Source organism: Salvia splendens, chromosome 5 (assembly GCF_004379255.2).
Source record: "Salvia splendens isolate huo1 chromosome 5, SspV2, whole genome shotgun sequence".
Taxonomy (NCBI): Eukaryota; Viridiplantae; Streptophyta; class Magnoliopsida; order Lamiales; family Lamiaceae; genus Salvia; species Salvia splendens.
In genome coordinates this window covers 11,722,611-11,743,153 of record NC_056036.1, presented here as the reverse complement: position 1 = coordinate 11,743,153, position 20,543 = coordinate 11,722,611, and the positions used below count along the sequence as shown (strand labels likewise).

The 20,543-nt window shown below is 38.3% G+C and overlaps 2 protein-coding genes and 2 pseudogenes across 2 annotated transcripts; 2 read left to right on the top strand and 2 right to left on the bottom strand.

The window, feature by feature from the left end:
• Positions 1-1,713: 1,713 nt before the first annotated feature.
• On the top strand, positions 1,714-4,983 carry LOC121803803 (annotated as a pseudogene).
• A 2,463-nt stretch (positions 4,984-7,446) lies between these two features.
• LOC121804641 (serine acetyltransferase 1, chloroplastic-like) lies at positions 7,447-8,758 on the top strand. The gene has a single exon (XM_042204271.1). It carries the CDS (start codon positions 7,589-7,591, stop codon positions 8,558-8,560), a length of 972 nt encoding a protein of 323 aa, XP_042060205.1. The 5' UTR covers positions 7,447-7,588; the 3' UTR covers positions 8,561-8,758.
• A 142-nt stretch (positions 8,759-8,900) lies between these two features.
• Positions 8,901-10,863, bottom strand: LOC121804642 (annotated as a pseudogene).
• A 118-nt stretch (positions 10,864-10,981) lies between these two features.
• LOC121804640 (kinesin-like protein KIN-12F) lies at positions 10,982-16,701 on the bottom strand. Its single transcript, XM_042204270.1, has 15 exons — positions 16,257-16,701; positions 16,046-16,165; positions 15,823-15,906; positions 15,608-15,733; positions 15,470-15,529; positions 15,325-15,378; positions 15,116-15,208; positions 14,938-15,033; positions 14,621-14,769; positions 14,143-14,289; positions 13,789-13,918; positions 12,756-13,691; positions 12,585-12,668; positions 12,362-12,505; positions 10,982-12,293 (listed from the first exon to the last, which is right to left on the bottom strand). Exons 1-15 carry the CDS (start codon positions 16,563-16,565, stop codon positions 11,244-11,246), a joined length of 3,582 nt encoding a protein of 1,193 aa, XP_042060204.1. The 5' UTR covers positions 16,566-16,701; the 3' UTR covers positions 10,982-11,243.
• Between the last annotated feature and the right edge of the window lie 3,842 nt (positions 16,702-20,543).

Sequence of the window (20,543 nt, the reverse complement as noted above, 5' to 3'; positions counted from 1 at the left end):
CAAAAAATTAAACGTGGGAAAATAAAAAAACTACTCCGCCGGCGAATCATCCTCCGGAGGCGGTCGAGGTTTAGGGGGAGGAGGAAGACCAAGTAGTCCTGCCATATGCACAATTCCGTTCCACCAGGCCGTGAATTGGGCATACGAGAAGCGGGAAGTGTCCGCCATTGTGGCGGTTATGTACGCCACCATAAGTGTGTCCGAGCCTCCCCGCGAGCCCGATCCCGAGGCCGACTGGCTTGATTCGCCTCGGCCCTTCCTCGCTCTAGCCGCCTTCGCCGCCTTCGTCCCTTGCGGCCGACGGCGCCCACGGCTGGATCCCCCGTATTCGTCGGGCGTTGGATCCCCCGTACCCCCAAACACCTGCGGTTCACCCTCGCTGGCCTCACCGGTGTCACCAGACGAGTAGTTGCCGCTCGCCGTGTGCTTCGTGCGCTTTGAGGTTGAGCCCGAGCTCGAGCGGACACCGCCGGCCCACCTTTCCTCGTCCTTGACGAGCTGCCAAATATCAACATATTTGAACTGTAGACCGGTGTCCTGGTAGAAGACACGCAAAGCCGCCCTCAGAATGTCGGCGCCCGAAGCTCCGCTTTGCTAGTTCGCCGCTTCGGCCGAGTAGATGCCGCAAAATTTTTTGACCTGTACGTCAACTCGGCCAAAGTGAGCACGGAGCATTGTATATTTGCGCTTCCGGGCCCCTTTCGGCTTAGTCTGGTGGTAGACATCACGGACCTTTTCCCAAAAGCACTTGGCGGCTTGTTGGTTCCCGACGATGGGATCGTACGAGACGGTGAGCCAGGCGGTGTACACCGCCTTAGTTTCTTCGTTGTTGTACGGATGCCGGCCCAGATCCTCCAGTTCCTCCTCCTCCTCCTCGGGTGCCTCAGACGCAGCCCTAGAGCTTCCACCGCCTCGGCCTCCTCCCTGGGTGGGTTCAACGGGGATATCCTCCCGAATCTGGGACAAACCCTGAGAAAGCCGTGAGCCGGGTGGTCGAGCGTAGGCATCCACATCGAAAGTGGGTGGTTGGTACCCACCCGGCGTCGCCGACCCCTGGGTGCCAAGCGTCGACGACCCGGAACCACCAAGTGTGTTGTACATGGTCTCCCAATTGCCGAACGGGTTGAGATCCCACCCACCGGAGCCGCCACCGCCGTAATTCCTGTCGCCGGACATTTTGTGAAGGAGATTGAAATAGAAAATTGGAGAGTAATTGATGTTGATTTAGGAAGAGTAGATGTGTAGTTGTGTGTGAAATGTAATAAATTAGGTGTATTTATAGAATAAGAAAATAAAAATAAAAATTAAAAAAATTAAAAAAAGTTTAAAAAACGGTAATATTACCGTTAAAAATTTTTTTTTAAAAAAAATCAATTTTAAAAAAAAAATTTAATTATTGCGTCATCTGCTGACGTGTCCCACTCGCGGGCCAGCGAGTGGGAAGCACGCACGAAGCGGGGAGCGCCACGTCACCCCAGCGCGTGGCGGCACAAGCCATGCCGCGTTACGTGCCGTCGGCACCCGGCACGGAATGGGAACGGAATGGGAGCGGAATGGTGCGCCGCAACGCGTTCCGCGGCGAAACCGTTCCGGCGGAACGGCACGCGGAACGCCGGCGGCACGCGTTGCGGGTGCTCTGAGTGTTAGTGATTGTGAAATAATTGGTCAATTATTTCTTCGAGACCGCAAGTTTCGTTCTACTGTTCAAAGTTTATGGCGTTGAAGCCTTCTCGAATCACTTCTTCCAGAGTTATGGCTGCTCCTCAAGTGTTGGAATCCAATGCCGCTTCTACTGCTACTGAGGTTTTCTTGTACTGCCGTTTAATCAGCTCAAATTTGTTTTCGTTATCGTGAATGTTGGGATTTACGCACACAAGGCTTTCACACACTCAAGAAGATCACACACACACTCACTGTTGTATGAGATCACACAATGCAGAAACACACACACTCACACTTTGAGTATTGAAGATGATAATCTTGGAGAGAAACTGGAAAACTCTTTATTGATTAAACTACTCTAAACTACATACACGGTGAGCTATTTAAAGCTCTACAATCAAGTAGCAACTGCTACTAACTAACTACAAGAAGAATCAAGAAAGCAAGAAGAATAACCGCTATATCTCAGCTAAATAACTGCTGCTCCAACGGCTAGTTCGGCTAGGTTGCTTCTTCCTTCTCGGTTCAAGACCGAACTCCTTCCTTGGCTCAAGACCGAACTCCTTCCTCGGCTCAAGACCGAACTCCTTCTCGGCTCACAACCGAACTCTTCCTTCTCGGCTAGTTCCAGCTCAAAGCCGAGCTTCCTTCTTCTGCCTTCTTCTTCTCGGCTAGTTCCAGGCTAGTTCCAGCTCGGTAAGCCGAGCTTACCGAACTCTGCCTTCTTCTTCCAACTGAAATGAGCACTCCATTATTACAGTGAATATGTTTTTTTTTTTGGTTCTGTTGTTTGTGGATTTTAGGATGAGTCTCCTTCTGCTTCAGCGTTGGTGCAGATTCGGATAAGGTATTTTCATGTCCTCTTTGTAACTTCACTATTTTTGGTCCTGTTATGAAAATTGTGCCATCTTAAAGAATAGGTAACGCAGATGTAAAGTCTTTTCACATGGTTCAAGTCTTTAACCCAGATTAAAATGAACCCGAGGCATGAGAAGTTGTGAGAATATTGGAAGGAAAGGTTATTACAGTACTGGAGTGTTACTCTTTTACTTTGAGTTATATACTCTGTGAATCAGTTTATGTATTTCAGATTTAATTTTGAGTTTTTGAGCAATTTATTGAGACTCTAGTAATGGCAATAGTGATATCAAGAGGGACATGAAGATAAAGTGTAGGAAGGATGTTTATTACCTGGTATGAATTAAATATAGGGGTTTTTGGAGGAGAAATTTCTATAATGTAATAAGTTCTTCCATCATCACCATGTCCAATTATTGAAGAGGTTCGAAAATTGATAGTTTTGAATCTTTCTTCAAGGATTTTCTAGGATTGAGGCTGGTTGATCATTCAGTTAGATGCTTGAAAATTCGGGAAATTTCAAACAGTTAACCTTAGTATCATTTTCCCTTCTCCTGCAAGTCCAGTACATTAGACTTGAAGCTGACTACAGTTCACGAGTTGTACGGAGTATTAGATTTCCTAGTTGTATATTCGAACAAGAGTATGTATTGTATGGCAATTGTTTGGAGGAATGAAGGTGGTTATTTGACTAAGATCATGTCCCTTATACATACACATGCATTTGAATACTTTTAGCTAGATGGTACTGATTTTTACATATATTTCTGTTGAAGGCGAACAATATTATAAACAGTTTACATTGTGCTGATATTAAAACTAAGCCATCTTTAGGCATATGTATTATTCAGGTTAAAATACTAAGTACTCCGTATAAATTATCCTTCTTCATGGAATTATGGTTATAAATCAAAACTCAAGCTTGGCGTTCAAACACTCTTTTATGTTACTTATCTTGAATATATTAGACCACATTGGATTTTGTAGATATGGTATATATTTCTCCTAACTTTTAGCAGGAATTTGATGTTCTCCTATCTTGTTATATACAGACATTAATTTATACTATGATTATTCTCATGTCCTATCGGCTATCAATCACTTCTGAGAAATAAAAACAAGTTAAATACAAACTCTTCTATATTCCACCAGGGGCTTGGTTTGAAAGATTATCTCATGATTGAATATGTATTATGTTTGGTTCATTAATCTCACAACTTAATCCTAGATGGAAAATTATATGATAATGTGTCATAGCCATCCCCTCCAACTAAAATAATTTCAGAACATAATCATAGATGGATAATCATATGATAATTAGTCATAGCAACCGAACGACACCTAGAAGTATTGGAACAATTGAACTTTATAGTGGTCTTGTCTCTGTTATCAGTCGATATAATTTAACTAATTTATTAATAGAGTTCCTCACAGTTTATTAGAAATGTCTCTAAATCCCAACACACTGTGGACCTTCTTATTAGAATCAAAATTAATGTACCCTGTGTATCAACTTCTGCAGTCCATGCATAAAACACAGGTTTATAGTTTTATATGTAAATTATATCTCCAAAAAGGAGATGTATGAGATGTAAGGCAAAATGGTCACTGCTTTTGCAAGTACAATATAGTCTATCTGACCTCATATGAAAGTCTGGATTCTATGCTTCCTTCAAATTCATTTTTGATGATCCCTTTCCCCATTAGGGATCTTCACTCTGGTCTGAAGATTCTTGGGATTAATGCACTAAGTAGGTTCTTGGTTTTTTTTTTCAGAAACCAGTTTTAGCTGGATAAATATGATTTCTCAAGAATAGCCAAGATTGTTTTGTGAAGGAGACAGCAAGCATGAAAATAACTTTTAATTCTAGGAAATTGGAGAAACACAATGCTAAATTTAATGTAATCTACCTGCCCTGAAATTTTATCTTAGGACTATTTCTTACCCTAACTAATAACATCCTAGCCATAAAAATACGTCCCACACGGGATATGCTCAACTGGTACTTGTTCGAGTGAAGCTTTGGTGGCCTTCAAGTGATGGAGTAGTTGCTAAAAGGGTGTTTTGGTTTCAGGTTGCACCTAAGCAGAAGATTAGAATCAAACTGAGATCATACTGGGTACCCCTGATAGAAGACTCTTGCAAGCAGATAATGGAAGCGGCAAGGACAACGAATGCAAAGACTATGGGTCCAGTGCCTCTACCAACAAAGAGAAGGGTGTACTCTGTTCTCAAATCTCCTCACGTGCACAAAGATGCGAGGTTCCATTTTGAAATTAGAACTCACCAGCGACTCATTGACATCCTTTACCCAACTGCGCAAACAATTGACTCCTTGATGCAGCTCGACTCGACTTGCCTGCCGGTGTTGATGTGGAGGTTAAGCTTTAGATCTCACGGTAATGTAAAATGTGATTTCGTTGTACACATGATATTTATTGGCTTAAGCAGGGAAAGATGAAGACAAAACTACATTTTGTTGTGTGATAGTTGAAATCTATGGCATCTCTTAATGTATATATGTGTGTTCAACCAGTAATTTGAACTTCAAATTTTAGTTATGCATGAACCAACTAGAGTAAGTAATAGTTTCTTGATTATTAATTCTCTCATTTCTATCAGTTGAGCTGCGGATATTTAGAATAAGTCAGAACATGGATTTAATCATGAATCAAATTCAAGAAAGCTAGGATGCATTTAATTCAGACTAAATATCAGTTTATAAGAAAAGCATGTCAGAATATTTAGAATTGAAGCATGGAATATGCAGTAATGAGTGGCAGATTAGCTTCTCATGAAATAAAATAGTGGGAATAATAAACAATGAAAGTGAGAGAATCATGAAAGTAATGTCATGTTGAAGACATGAAATGATTGTTATTATTCAACACAGAATCTGAGCAAAGGTTTTGCAGCTTTGTCCTAGCGGCAAGGAGCTTAGACATTATTACATGAGGTGTCGTGTTCGAGCCCTCTTGACATCAGTTGTAATTTCCTCCTATCTATAGTATAGGAGTTTATTTGTAATTTCCTCCCTTATATAGGAGTTAATTTAAAAAAAACGGTGAAGGTGCGCCGCATGTATTTTAGTGGATCGTAGGTCCCACTCACTTTTAATAATACTATACTCCATTTTTTTACTACTCTTATATTGATATTTTTTATATATCATGCATTATTTAATAGTAGTATGGAGTACTAGAATATAGTAGTATGCGATAAAGTTAAATATGCAATGTAGACTGAGCCTTTCTATTATCATTCGGATATAGGTTTAAAAATGGATTGTCAATTGTGTAGTCAATATAAACCATGTAATATAATTAAATTTAGACTCACCGGTAAATGTGTATTTCAAATGTCAAAAAATGTGTATCGTCTCAACTCTACATAAATGTGTATTTCAAATGTCAAAAAATGTTTATTGTCTCAACTCTACAATTATGTACTCTGCTTCAATTATTTAATTCAACTATGTGCTATCGCAATCAGCCATGTGTAAATCTATCAATTGTGTACCCAATATCAACTGTGCAAATTTTGCCTAATTATTCCAGAATAATAAATACCCTAAAATTAGGTTTCACAATAAAACTAGATAAACCAAAAGTAAATAATTCTGCTGTGATCAATAAATAAATCCAAGAGGTAATAAAAAAACTAGTACTAGCTCATAGGAGGATTTTAATACATTTTCTTTAGATTTGTTAAAATTAGGATTGATTAGTTATCTCAGACAAAAATGTAGCGGAGTACTAAATAAGTAGGGGTAGATAGAATAAAAAAGATGAAGATAGTTAAAGAAGATTGAATCATTGAATATATACCAACATCACGGCCTCATTCCAATCAATTATTTGCCTCTGAATATAATACTCCTACTACTACTCATCTTTTCTAGGCACCTTGAAAGAATATTATATATTCTGTTTTCTTTAATAATACGATCACTGTTTGTATTGTAAAAAAGTAGAAACAAGTCATTTTATTTTTATTTTTATTTTGATCGGTAATTAAATTGTTACTAGTACTAATAAAAATGATACCACTTCACTTAAGCTACAAACTATCAAACAATAATGAAATACTCTCTGCAAAATCAAAATTAATTTTGGACTGATTCCCTTTGTATAGGTTCCACTTTTATATGAAAAGACAAGTGGGTGAAAAAATTATTGGAATATAGAATCCTACTTATATAAATTTATAGTAGTATTGAAATTAAAGTGAAACAAGTTAGCATAATATGTAGTAATCTATTCAGTAAAAATATTAAAAGTTAAATGAGAGCTTTAATAAGAAATGTAATAAAATAGGAAAGTGAGACGTATAATAAGAGTTAACGGGGGTATTTTAATAAGAAATGTCACAAAATAGGAAAGTGAGACGTATAATATTAGTCATTTTTCATTATTTTGATATTATACCCTTCAAATTCAACATATCAATTTATTTATTTTTTCTATCAATAAGAATTCACTTTTGCATTTTAATATGTCTCACGGAGTTCACTTTCATTTTCATTATAAATAGTAAATAGATCTCATATTCTACTAACTATTTCATTCACATTTCATTATAAAACTATATAAAAGCGAGGCTCATACTCCACTAATTTTTTCAACTCACTTTGCTTTACCTTTCTTAAAACTCATGCGAGTCAAATGTGGAGTACTCTCTCCGTCCTTCTATAGCTGAGTCATTTCTTTTTTTGGAAAAAGCAACAAATTTTTTCTCTCTTACTTTATTCTCTCTCTTTGCTATTTTTTTTTAAATCTCATGCCGAAGAGAAACGTCCTTATAGAGGAACGAAGGAGTATTTTCGTTTTAAAATAACTTAACATTGTAATTTTGATATATTAATAATATAAATTCATTTGATTACATTTCACCAGAAATATATAAAAGGAGTAATATACCTTGCTGCCATGAATCTCCATGAACAAAAAGTAGAAGCAAGCTGGTAACCCTAGCATGGCAACATTCCAGACTCACCATATCAATCTTCTTTTTTTTTAACTCCAACTCCAACTATCATTCATTCCCCTGATCCTCTTTAAAGTTTAAATGACTCCCACAAATTACACCTCACAATTACTCCCATCCATGGCTACAAATTTCATTCGACCACCCTTTCTTCTCAAGCAGCCATTACCCTTTAAGTTTAACACCTGCTGCCTCCACTCTTCAACCACCCAAACCCCATCCCGCCCCAATTTACCCATTCCACTCGATTTGTGGCTGCGGATCAAGGACGAGGCCAGGGCCGCCGTCGATCAAGAATCCATTTTGTGCAACTACTACTCCACCTCCATTCTCTCGCATGATTCCATGGACACCGCTCTCGCCAATCACATCTCCATCAAATTGGCCGACTCCACCCTCCCCGTCGCAACCCTCCTCGACCTCTTCATCGGGGTTTTGCGCCAGGATCGCGAAATCATGCGCTCAGTCTGCCACGACTTGCTCGCGGTCAAGGAGAGGGACCCCGCCTGCTTCGCCTACGTCCACTGCTTCTTGAATTTCAAGGGCTTCTTAGCTTGCCAGACTCACAGAATAGGCCACAATCTATGGCGGAACGGCCGCAAAATCTTGGCCCTCTTGATTCAGAACAGAGTCTCCGAGGTTTTCGCGGTGGATATTCATCCCGGGGCGAGAATTGGGCGGGGGATCTTGCTCGATCACGCTACTGGGGTTGTGATTGGGGAAACGGCGGTGATTGGGGATAATGTGTCGATTCTGCATAATGTGACGTTGGGTGGGACCGGGAAGGTCTCGGGCGACCGGCACCCAAAGATTGGGAATGGGGTGCTGATTGGTGCGGGGACTTGTGTTCTTGGCAATGTGAGGATTGAGGATGGGGCTAAGATTGGCGCTGGCTCTGTCGTTCTCAAGCAGGTGCCGGCGAGGACGACGGCCGTTGGGAATCCGGCGAGGTTGATTGGGGGGAAGGAGAATCCGATTATGTTGGATAAGATTCCTAGCTTCACCATGGATCAGACTTCACATATTTCTGATTGGTCTAATTATGTTATTTAGCTTCTTTGTGCTCTCTCTGTGTGTATGTATGTGATTGTGATTGTGATTGTGATTTTGAGATTTGTTTTGTTTATGCTGAAATCATGTGTTTTCCTATTGGCGTAGATGCAAATCTTGAATCCTTTCTTGTTGTTTTGTAACTTTTGTTTTCTTGCTCTGTGATCAATAAGAAAGAAGCAAGTGCCACATATGCTCTGATTTTTTCTTGTGTTGTTAGCTTTTTTGTTTTTTCTCTTATTCTCTTTTGAAGTTGGTTTTTTGGGCTTATGTATCTCTGTATAGTTAGTGAAAAACACTGCATCCCTTTTCCAGCAAACAAGTTCCAATCTTGATTAGTGATTGGTTTGATCTTTATGTTAAATGCATTAACACAAAGGCTGAGTATTGTGTGAAATCATCTTGCCATGGGACATGCCAAGATTTGGATCCAAACTCATTTGTGATATGTGCCATTGAAATATGAATTTTGGATTCTTGACATAAAAATACATTGGGAATCTTGACCTCTATGAGGCTTCCAGCAATCAAGGTTCAATCTTGATTAAATATATATGAACTTGAATTCAAATCTTGATCCATTGCTACATTCAAAGAATTTGGAGGGGTATCTTGACAGTAGGAACGACCATCAAGTCATCTTTCCTTTTAACTGTTACGCCAAATGTCTCTGTCATTGCTAGTTGATGTGGTTTGATTCTGTCGGGCAGATTCCAATCGAAATGATAGAGAAATATCGCCAGTTGAAGCTCGACATTGGTGAGACCAAATGTGATCCCAGGGCATACCCATCTACCTGCGCCGAAAGGAATAAACTCAAAGTTGTTGCCTATAAAGTCGATTGAAGCATCAAGAAACCTCTCCGGTTTAAAGCTATCAGCGTCCTCCCCCCACTGTTTGGGGTCTCTCCCGATCGCCCACGCGTTCACCATGATTCTAGCTTTTAGTGAGATTTGGTATCCGTTGATGTTGCAGATCTGGCTGCACTCTCTGGGGAGTAACAAGGGCAGTGGTGGATGTAACCTAAGTGTCTCCTTAATTACTGTCTTGAGATATTTGAGCTGGTCGAAGTGAGATTCGTCGACACAGCCCTTGTCCTTGAAAACACGTCTCACTTCTTCCTGTGCGTGTTCTAGGACTCGTGTGTCTCTCAGCATCTCAGTCATTGCCCAAACTACTGTTGTCGCTGACGTCTCACTTCCTGCGCTGAAAACGTCCTGTTTCAAACACAATGTTACTAAGCAAGTGGCAATAGAATTCAATAACTGGTTTAGACAATAGAAAGCTTACTAGGGTAACAGCTTTGATGTTGTCAATGGTAAGGGGAAGTTCCTGTCCACTCTCTTGATATCTTAGCAGAACATCAACTAGGTCGTCTTGTCTTGTACTACTACAATTCGTAGTTTTGTCTGCTTTGTGCTGATTAATGATGTTCTCAAGAATCTTGTCTACTTTCGATGCAGCTTCGTCAATCTCCACCTAGTTCTGCTCATCAATTGAAGCAACTTAACACCAGGATACACGTCAGCAAGATCGAAGCCGGATGCCATTTCGATACCTTCTTGAGCTAGCGAAACAAACGCTTCATGCTCCTTGGTTTTCATGCCAAATGCGGCCCTAGAAGTGAGCCCATATGCGGAAGCGTACGCTTTCTCAGTCAGATTAACCGGTGATCCAGTGCACGAAGCTATGGATCGAGCAAGCATCAGAATCTCTTCCTGCCTCAGCGAGTGGAAGGACTGGATGCGCTTAGCACTCAAGAGCTCGAGCGTGCAGATCTTGCGAAGCTCCCTCCAGTAGGGTCCGTATGGCCCGAACGCTATGTCCGTGCAGTCGTACGACATGATCTTGACTGCCAGCAGAGGCGGGCGGGAGGCAAAGATCAGGTCATGCGTTTTCATGACTTGCTTGGCGACATCGGAGGAGGAGACGATGATGGTGGGGACATGGCCTAGCTTGAGATACATGAGTGGACCGAATTTGGTGGATAGGTTTTTGAGAGCAATGTGTGGAAGAGATCCGAAGAGAAGGTGCAAGTTTCCTATAAATGGAAGCTTCCATGGACCTGGAGGGAGAGGAGAGGTAGCAGAATTCTTGTTATGCTTTGATGATTTAGTGAGTGTGAGTAGTAGCAAGATGAAGAGGAAAAAGTAGAGCAAGAATTCAAGCTTCATTGTATTAATTTGGTGATTGCATTTTTTGATTTGGGTGCAATATGTCAATTTATTGCAGTGGAGTTGGTTATGCAGTTGTTCTTCTTGAATAGGCTTGCCTCTTGTTCTAATACAAATTTAAGAATGCAAATTTGATGTATATAATTTTTTTGTTTTTAATATTTACCATTGTACAAACACTCTTTTTTATTTTCAATTTTTTGTCAATTAATGATGACCGATTGACCGGTCTAGTTTTAAAGAGAAATAATAACCAATTAAAAAGTCCACTGAATCCCAAAAAAGGTAATTTAATGAATGAATTACATAAAACTGACCTTTTTTACACTACAAAATTCTGTGGGGTATCATTTTCGCTAACCAATGCCAATTAATTACTTAAAAACATACTGTATATATTTTCAAGCATATGTAACCAACATGGTTCAAATAAGTATGAATCATGTGGCCAAGAACCACACTCAAACAATGACTGCTATAAAAAAAAAGTAAAAAATAAATAAAATAGGGTTTTAAAAGGGCTGTTGATAAATTGGCCCAAACTCAGCCCTCCAAGCCTGATCATCATCACCTGCCATTGTATCATAACAAGGAGTTGGTGCTACCTCATCTGAATCTTGTCTATATATGGGCCCCCTCAAAGCTGCCTCTGGTAGTCTGCTTTCTGCTAGATACTGTTTCATTGTTATCATCTCCATCTTGTGCTTTCTCTTCACCTTCTCCATCTGTTTCCGCAGCTTCTCATTCTCTTCTTCCATCGTCAAGTTCTTCTCCTCTGCTTCAGAAGCTGCTGCTTCTGCTTCTCTCAACCTAACAAGTAGTTCCCCTGCAGCATGCACCGCTTCTGCAGTGTCTTTGAGTTGAATCTTCAGGCTTCGATTCTCCTTCCTCAGCAACTCCCTTTCTCTCTCCCTCTCTACCCTCAGAGCAGAGAGCTCTGCTGAGAGGGCCTTTGCGAAACGAACGCCATGACGACCCTTGCCACCTGCTTTAGTGGCGGCCTTTTTCACCTCCTCTATCCCTTCCATTACTGCCCTATGCTTCTCTGCAACGTCGTTGTACTTTTCTTGCAGGTCGGCATAATGCTCGATCATTCTGGCATGATTGATGACAGATCTTTTGAGGGCGTCATCCAACTCTTCCATGCACTTCTTTTCTGACATTAGTTCCATCTCCGCCTCTTCTGCTCGCTGCCGGTTGGACTCAATTTCGATCCTCAGTTCATCAGTTAGTGAAATCCAATCACTTTCCATTTCCATCCACCTTTGTCTTTCTTTCTCCAGCTCCTCTCCACTGTTAACAAATGCGGAGCTTTTTCTAAGATGGTAGGACTTTGACAAAAGCGATGATCTGAGTATGTCAGATGATCGTCGTGTTGGTGAATCAGTGTAGAGCTGCAGTTTGTTTTTGAGAACTTCGATTTCACTTAGAAGTGCTTCCCTCTCTTCAGAAGTGAATGATTGTTTCGTGCCAAGACTGTAGTTTTCTTGCACTTCTTTAATTTCGCATTTCTCCTTTATGAGTTCTGGTTCTTCATTTTCTTCACTATTCCATGTTAGGAGCTGGAAACCAGAAAAGGTCAGAACAAGTGCAAAAGTAACAGCCACAGAGTGCAGATGAAATTCCTTACCTTATTTGCAGGGTTTCCATGTTCGAATTTATCAGCTTCTTCCTCACTGATTGGTTGGAGATGGTTCTTCAAGTCGGTAAAATTCGTCGAGCTACTGAATATGCTGATAACAGACTGATCGCTTGTGCACTTGCATTGCTCCAACTGCATCATCACACCAGATAATTTACTGGCATTCATGGCTAAATATGTCCAAATTTTGCAACAAATGAAAAATCCTTACCTTCTTGTGTAGAAGCTCAATCTGAGCTGCTTGATCCTTGCAAATAGCACTGAGGTCCTTGTCAGTTAATTCCTTCTCCATATCCTACATCAAGATCACAAATATGGCATTACTTTAAGTACCCATGAAGAAATAGAGTTCGGATATAGATCAAAGCAAGTTCAAACAAACCTTTGAAAAGCAGGCTGCCAGTCCAGTTGAACTTGCTGACTCATCCACCCTCACCAGGCATGTTTTTACGCTATCTCTAGTTCCATTTCCCTCACTTTCGCCTTGACATTTAATGCAAACAAAAGTACCAGATGACTCATCTGTAGGGTGCTTTTCGGGGGAGGCTTGAGCAGCAGAAACATTAGCTAAATGCTCAAATGAGAACGAGACAGATGATCTAGCCGGAGCACAGTTCCTCTGATGAGAGTCTATGATCTGCAAGCCCCTGTGGAGGCTAGCTGCCAGAGACTCCGTAGGGCCTGCAAAGATTCTGCTAGATCTTAAGGAGGATCCAACATTGTCTCCTTGTTGTGACTTCCTCATTACATCCAAATTTTGTCCCACGTCTTCAAGGTGTTTTGATGTGAAGATCAGGCTTTTCTGTTGAGAATTTCTGATCTTAGGTGACTCGGACAAAACAGGATCTTGGAGCAACTGATGACTACTGCTGATTGACAAGTTATTCATTAGTGGAGGAAGATCAATAGCAGCATAATCTTTAGTAATGCTATCATCCTCCACTAATTCAGAGCTGTTTAGGCATTCAACTTCTGTTTGATTTTCACTAGAGTTAATTTCTTCATCTTCACTCTCTTCCGAACAGCTTAGATAATGTTCGCATGTGAATTCGGTCTCACATCCTTCTGCGGAGTATAGGACACTCTCTCCATTCTCAGAGCTACGCAATTTGTCAATGTGAAGCTTTAATTCTTTCACATCTTCCTCGTTGATACATAGATTCTCTTCGGGATCATTCTCTATGCAGGGCAAGATCAGTGAACGATTCAGGCTTTGTCTCAAAAGATTTAAGCTTTGACGTGCATTTCCTCCACTAAAGTAACCAGAATTGCTCTCAAATGATTCAGATGAACTGGACTTGGCTCTCATAAGCTCTTCCTGCATCCAGGAACGACCTTCAGGATTCAGTAGAACAATAAAAGAAAAAAAGCTTATCTAAGCTCTCCTAATTCAGTACAGTATCAACCAACAATACCTTCAACTGACGAATCTGATCGCTCAGGTCATCCACATCATCTTCTGTTATTTCATTCACTATAGGTTCATTCTTCATGAGCCTTGCCCGCAGTCCAAATCTAAGAGTGCGTATACTTTCACTACTACTCCTGTTTTTGTAAGCAGACAATCATAATCGTGATACGGTCAGAGTAAGAATAAGAGACAGCCTAGATTTAGATTATTCTATGTGCTTAAAAGCTGAATAACGTTTCCAGTTAGCTAGAAAGTAAGTAGACTGAAACAATACCACCAACAAGGTATTGTCTATTCTCAAAATCAAAATTTGGAACAAATATTTAATGGATAGAAAATAAATGGACAGAATTATTACTTGTGATCTGGTCTAATGGTGCATATTATAGAAAGTTTGGCATTGCCACCAAATGATTCTTTCAGAAGATGAGTCAGACGAGAACTTCTATATGGAGCTTCATCCAATTTGTCAGGTAGCCTTCCTGCAACTATGTTGACAAGGCGCCTACACCAATTCACAAGAAAGTACCGAATCAGATGCATGCATCAAACACCATTGCAAATGATATTATCCAACCAATAATTAAAATGTTCTCGTTGCTACATAGTATATATCTGTTGCAACTGAAGTTTAGAATAGCTTAGTGATGTTAAATGGCTGGCTCTGTTTATCCAAACTAGAATATACGGAGTATCTTATTTCAACGTCACATCCACAAACATTTAGAAAACCAAATTTAAGTATTTTCAGAAGATCTCAGCTACCGAAAGAAAATGCTTTAACTTGATATAACAATAAACAAAAGTCTAAAACAAGCTCAAAAGATGACGCCTACCCAAGCTGCGACATAGACTTCTTTATGTATTTTCCTTCTTTCACATGCTGCCTACCAGCGTTTTCAGCAACATTTCTCTCAAATCCAGCAAGGTCGACAAGACAGATTCTACTAGTCTTTGAACTACCAAAGCACTTGGATGAGGAATCCTGCATGGTAATTTCTAGCTTACAAGAATGATAAATATAGGAAAAGATTCAGAAAACACGCATAAGGATAACAATCAAGTTTCAACGGCTTGTTTGGATTTGGCTAGAACGTTGACATCGAATATATTGGAGAATGTGTTGTATTGCCGGTTCAATTACTCATTATACCTTGCACCATGATTCAATTATGCATGTGAACATAATGTGGGATCTTGAACTCTTGGAGTTAATTTTTGTTGCTCCAATCTTTCTATTCGATAGGCCCTGCAAGATAAAATATTAGTATTAGAGTAAAACCAGCAGTAAGAAAGTATCTGAGTGATGCAAGGTCAGCCGCCCCTCTTACCTTAATCAGAATCTGAGTGATATCTTCATAGCAGCTAACATACTCTTCAGTCAAATTCTCTACATAAAATCCATTTTTCACATCATCCTTTATCTGCAAATAAGAAAATAAAAACCAGTATGGTGTAAATTGCACGCAAAAAAAGGACATTGGATCAGTAGAACTAATGAAATTTATGCTCTGGTCTGAAAGAAAGAGATAATACTAACCTCCAAATCCCGCTGTGTTGGATCAAGCAGATCACCAATCTTGTTATCATACACCTACAAAAGCAGATAAACTTTAACACTAAGCCATGTAACGAAATAAAAAACTTAGTAGTAGTATTTTTTTTATGCTCTGAGGGAGAACCACCTCAAGGAATGAGCACCGGCACTGATAATTTATCTGTTTGCCATCAACATTCCCTTGTTCCTGAGAAGCATTGACATAGTCAGTCAAATTGTCAAGTTAATATCTCACAATTTAAAAAGATGATGCTGAGTAAACTACCTTTTGAATCTTGGAGAAAAGATCCTGGAAAATGCGAGGGGCGACACCCTGAAGACCACTCACGGATGGGTCATCTACCATCGCACTTTGAGGTCCCCACATTGTGTATGTCTTCCCACTCCCAGTCTAGTATCCAAAAAGCAAAGGACATCTTAAAAGGATATCTCAAAAGTTCAATACTGAAATTCCAATTACAGATTAGGCCAGAAATTTACCTGTCCGTAAGCTATTATTGATGCATTATAACCGCATAATGCATCCTTAACCAAAGGAGCGCCTACTGATTGGTATATGTCCTCCTATAATCACAAATCCACAACTTTATTTAAGCTTAAACTTTTAGAAGCAAGACGAGTTCTTAATCTCCGTTCATGTAATCAGAGTCCAAATGAAAAACGATATAAGCATAGATTTTCCAATGTTATATATATGCCAAACCTGAGTTGCATTTGATTCAAACACCGCATCAAATGTAAATTTCCTTTCATCAACATATAATGAATCCGAAACTTTTCTCAGCATTGCATCTCCAACAGCAGGCATAATTCTCACCGCAACCTATCAAAATACCAAAAATGCAAAAACCTTTAATTTATTAAACCATCTTCGTCTGAAGCAACCAGATAATGATATAGTTGCATCCAAATACCTTGACTGAAGGATCAAAAGCTTTGGGAGCTTTTTGCTCGAGTGTAGATACGGTGAGTTCTTCCTTGCGCGGATTGATTTTGACTTTTGAAGGCGATTTTTTGGGGAACGAAACAGAGGCGGAAAGAGGCGGATCGCGGATGTTGAGGTCCATCGGAGATATGTTTTCGGAGTTGGATCGGAATTTGGAGCGTCGATTCAAAGACGGCTTCTGCTTTGATTTAGTGAGTAAGCTCTTGAACGGAACTGAAGAGGTGATGCTGCCGAAAAATCTGCTGTTCTCGAAGATTTCTGAACTGGACTTCGCCATGATTGGAATCAGTCGAAGGAATAGATAAATTTGAGAAAGATCTGATAAAATTGAAGAAACAAGGGTTGTATATTATCGGCAGCAGTGAGTTGGGGAGGGGGAGAGAGTGAGATGGGTTTTTTATTTGAAATTTAAAATGCTGTGTGAGATAGAGACGTTGTAGCATATATGACCGTTGAACAAGCATCCGAGCGTTTAAAAATTTAAACGAGGTTGTAAAATGACCAATAGAGGCCTGGGATCACATTAAATCATTTCCCATTTACGTACGGCCTCTTTTCATTTGATTATTTTTTATGATTGTAAGTTTGATGTACCTGAAAAAAAAATATACTCTATAGAAAGTCCATCAACTTTACATTTTATATGGAGTATTTTAGATTAGATTTTTATAGTATTTTTTCAATTTTTTTGGACTAAAATGTCATATGAAATGTATTTTGGTATAGCACATTCTAGATAAGTAGTAAATCAGGTATTTAAAGATATAATAAATAGTATCATAATAGATTTATAATTTATAGTATATTTCACCTTAATATAGTTTATAAATTATATCTGGTAAATAATTCCTTTGTGATTAATCATCACATAATTATATTTGTTGAAAGTTAATTTAAATTTATATTTGTTCATTACATCAATTTAATCAATTCGTGAAGTGTTATGAAATATGATTAATTTCTTGAGATGAATAAATATATTATTAATATTTATTACCAACATTTATTTTTTATTTAGCATTGTATATCCACAAGGTGGAGCATCAATTTTTGAAAATATATTTTTCATGCTTTTTTCCCCAATAACTATCAACATAACCTCATAATCTCATTATCATGTGATCATAGTGTCATTATCGTGTCATGTTGTTATTATGTACTTCTCGGTTGATCTGATACAAGGTAATTCTAGATTTGGTTTGATTGGAAATTATTACTATTATTATTTTAATTTCTTACACTTAGAGTTAAAGTTAGATTATTGTTTTCTCACTTTTCATATGTCGATTTCATTCCGGTTTTTTCTTGCCTTCACCCATTGACCTCTTACTACACCGTCGCCGAGTCAATCTCATTCACAATACACCCGAATCATATCGCGTCGTTATTGTGTGGTTGTCGTGTCAGGTTCGTGCCATGTCAATCTGAAAGAATAATGTCGATAACGACTTCATGTCGTGTGGAGGTTATATTCAGGTTTGAATGTAGCACGTTGGATTCGTAATTGGATTGAAAGTTTTCTTAATAGATCGTGTTTGAGTTTGACCTTAATGAGTTGAATCGTTACAAGATTAACAGGATAACAATTCAACCCGCGTAATTTACTAGACTTCAAATTTCATCATGTTTATAAATCAAAATTATATTTTTTTCATTATTAATATCTTGATCTTTCTTGTCATCAATTGACTATTTATTATTATTTTCTTTCACTATATTATTTTCTATTACTTTTTCTTCACTTTAATTATTTAATATTATTTTTTTAAAACAAGGGCAGAAAATGAGACGTCTCAATTAACACGGAACGGAAATATTACTTATTATTTATGTTTGTAATACATTGGATCATTCATCATTGTCATGAATTATCACGATTGTGAAGAACATAAAAAACTACAGTACTACACTACTCGACTTATTTTTGGAAAAGTGGAGCGGAGCTAAATTTATTTTTAGACATAGGACAGAGGTGGGCCACTGAGTTTGATGGCCGTGAAACCGTTTAAGTCCAAATAATCACTGCGGTGGCCCACGTGTCATTAATTGATCCAAGACAGGAATTGTCTGCTTCGATGAATATGCTACTGGTATTTGATACTCCAATAAACATGTCACGCAATAATTTCATAATTTATTGTACCACGTATTTATTACTCCTTTCGTCCTACTCAAGATAACCACATTCTCGGGTAATACAAAATTTTAGAAAATGTTATTAGATGAAATAAAATAAAGAAAAAAAAGGTAGTTGAATACTTTAATAAGAAGAGATGAGAGAGAATGTTATTTCCAATATTGGAAAATGACTATCTTAATTGGGACAAACAAAAAAGAAAATGTGGCCAACTGGCCATCTTGAATGGGATGGGGGAAGAGTATTAATCACTTGCAAAGGAATACATTTATACTAGTAATCAACTTTCTTAGGCGGAGCTCAAAATTATGAAGGTTTTATTATGTTCATTGTTTCCACTAATCTCATATTGCATCTATTTGTATGATGCATACATGACGATAGCGAATATTCTTCTTTTGGCATTAATTTTTTACATCTACAGCATAAATTGTTTATCACAATCAGATTAAATTTGTCCCTTCTATATACCCCACTTGACACTAATTACAAATATAGTAACATTTACTAGTATAAATTAGATAGCCACTTGACACTAATTACAAATATAGTAACATTTACTAGTATAAATTAGATAGGATGACAATATGATACTTCCAACATTCCGCCATCCAACACAATTTGAATTAAGATGTTGATTGATTCATTGTCTTATAGATTAAACATTGAAAGATCAATCACTTCACATTAGATGGATTACAGGATTCGGATTTTTTTTTTTCGAAAGTATCATTATTCAAAATAAATAGATGTACAATTTTATGATCTACTTAAATTTTTAACACCATTATCATTCAAAATATTTCCAAAAAAATACATTGATTTTATTTGATTGAAAATGTTCGCATACACTCCCCTCAAATGAATAGAACATTAAACAAAATCACATACAAAATGTAACTCCCTCCGCTCCAAAAAGTTTGTCACACTTCATTTTTACACTCATTTTGCAAAAATAATAGTAGTAATAATTAGTTAAAGTAGAGAGAGTGATGTGCATTTTTCGAGCTTTTATATCAATGAACTAATAATACACAAGTATATCAAATAGCTCTAAAATTACAACCTTTCTGCAAGAGTACAGAAGTAGTTGTAGTAAAAGAGTGTCGAACCACAGGGAGACATATGATTATTTAACAAGGTTTGACAAGATTAATAAACTAAATTTAAAAACTAAAGTACGAAAATAGAGAAACTCAAGAGATAAAGAACATTGCTCCCAACAACATTCAGATGAATCACTATTGTATTGATTATATATTCAAGTTCATAAGCGCTATTAAGAACGATGATCAATTTTACACTCTAAAAGTACTGAATATACTTAAAGAATTATAGTACTAGTGCTAGCTGAACACATAGCCAAAAGTACGAACTCATTAGACTATTATTCCTGCGGAAGCGCAGTAAGTACTAGACTAACTTCTCAAAGCCAACAAATATTATGGTTAGTTGAACACTTAACACGTAACATCTTCTCATCAAACTAAACTCCCACGGAAGCGGAAGCGTAGTAAGTATTAATTCAACTTTGAAGACTTTTTACACCAATATTCATTTATACATTTTTCTCTGAACAAGGTACAATTCCATAAGTTTTTCATCTATGTTATCATCCAATTTCCAAGTTGAAGAGACATTAGAAAGAGACAAATAATATACTACATTAGATGCATCAAAACATAGCATATATAAAATCCGAACCATAGACGAAAACAAAGCGAATGATTAAATATAGAATCTCTACAATCAATTCATCCAACTAGTGTTAGGAGCAATGAAGAAAAACTAGCCACACATGCTAGAGAAGAAAAACCGTAGAATTAACAGCGTTCTCCAATGGCCGGCGATAGTCCTTCTCCGAGATGTCGGATCCTCCTCCCTTCTCCTTCTTTCCTCAAACTCTCGCCGACTCTCTCACTCAAAAACCGTCACACCACTTTCTCTCAATATTGGTACCTTAAATACTCCCCAAGTGGTACTCACATAACTGCCTTTTCTCTCTCCTTTTCCATGCATGAAACTGCTCCGATAACTGCCCAAAATTGCCGATAGTTGAAGTGCTTCAATTCTATCTCCCTTTTTATCTTTTCTCGCATGAATTGTCTATCAAGAATA

What these genes read in the sequence shown, in the direction of transcription:
- LOC121804640 (XM_042204270.1), bottom strand. Translation starts at nt 16,565, where the DNA reads ATGGCGAAGTCCAGTTCAGAAATCTTCGAGAACAGCAGATTTTTCGGC. An exon ending in TTGAATCAAATGCAACTCAG is followed by an intron (nt 15,907 to 16,045) that starts GTTTGGCATATA and finishes TTGTGATTATAG; the next exon opens with GAGGACATATACCAATCAGT. An exon ending in TTTTCTCCAAGATTCAAAAG is followed by an intron (nt 15,530 to 15,607) that starts GTAGTTTACTCA and finishes AATGCTTCTCAG; the next exon opens with GAACAAGGGAATGTTGATGG.
- LOC121804641 (XM_042204271.1), top strand. Translation starts at nt 7,589, where the DNA reads ATGACTCCCACAAATTACACCTCACAATTACTCCCATCCATGGCTACA.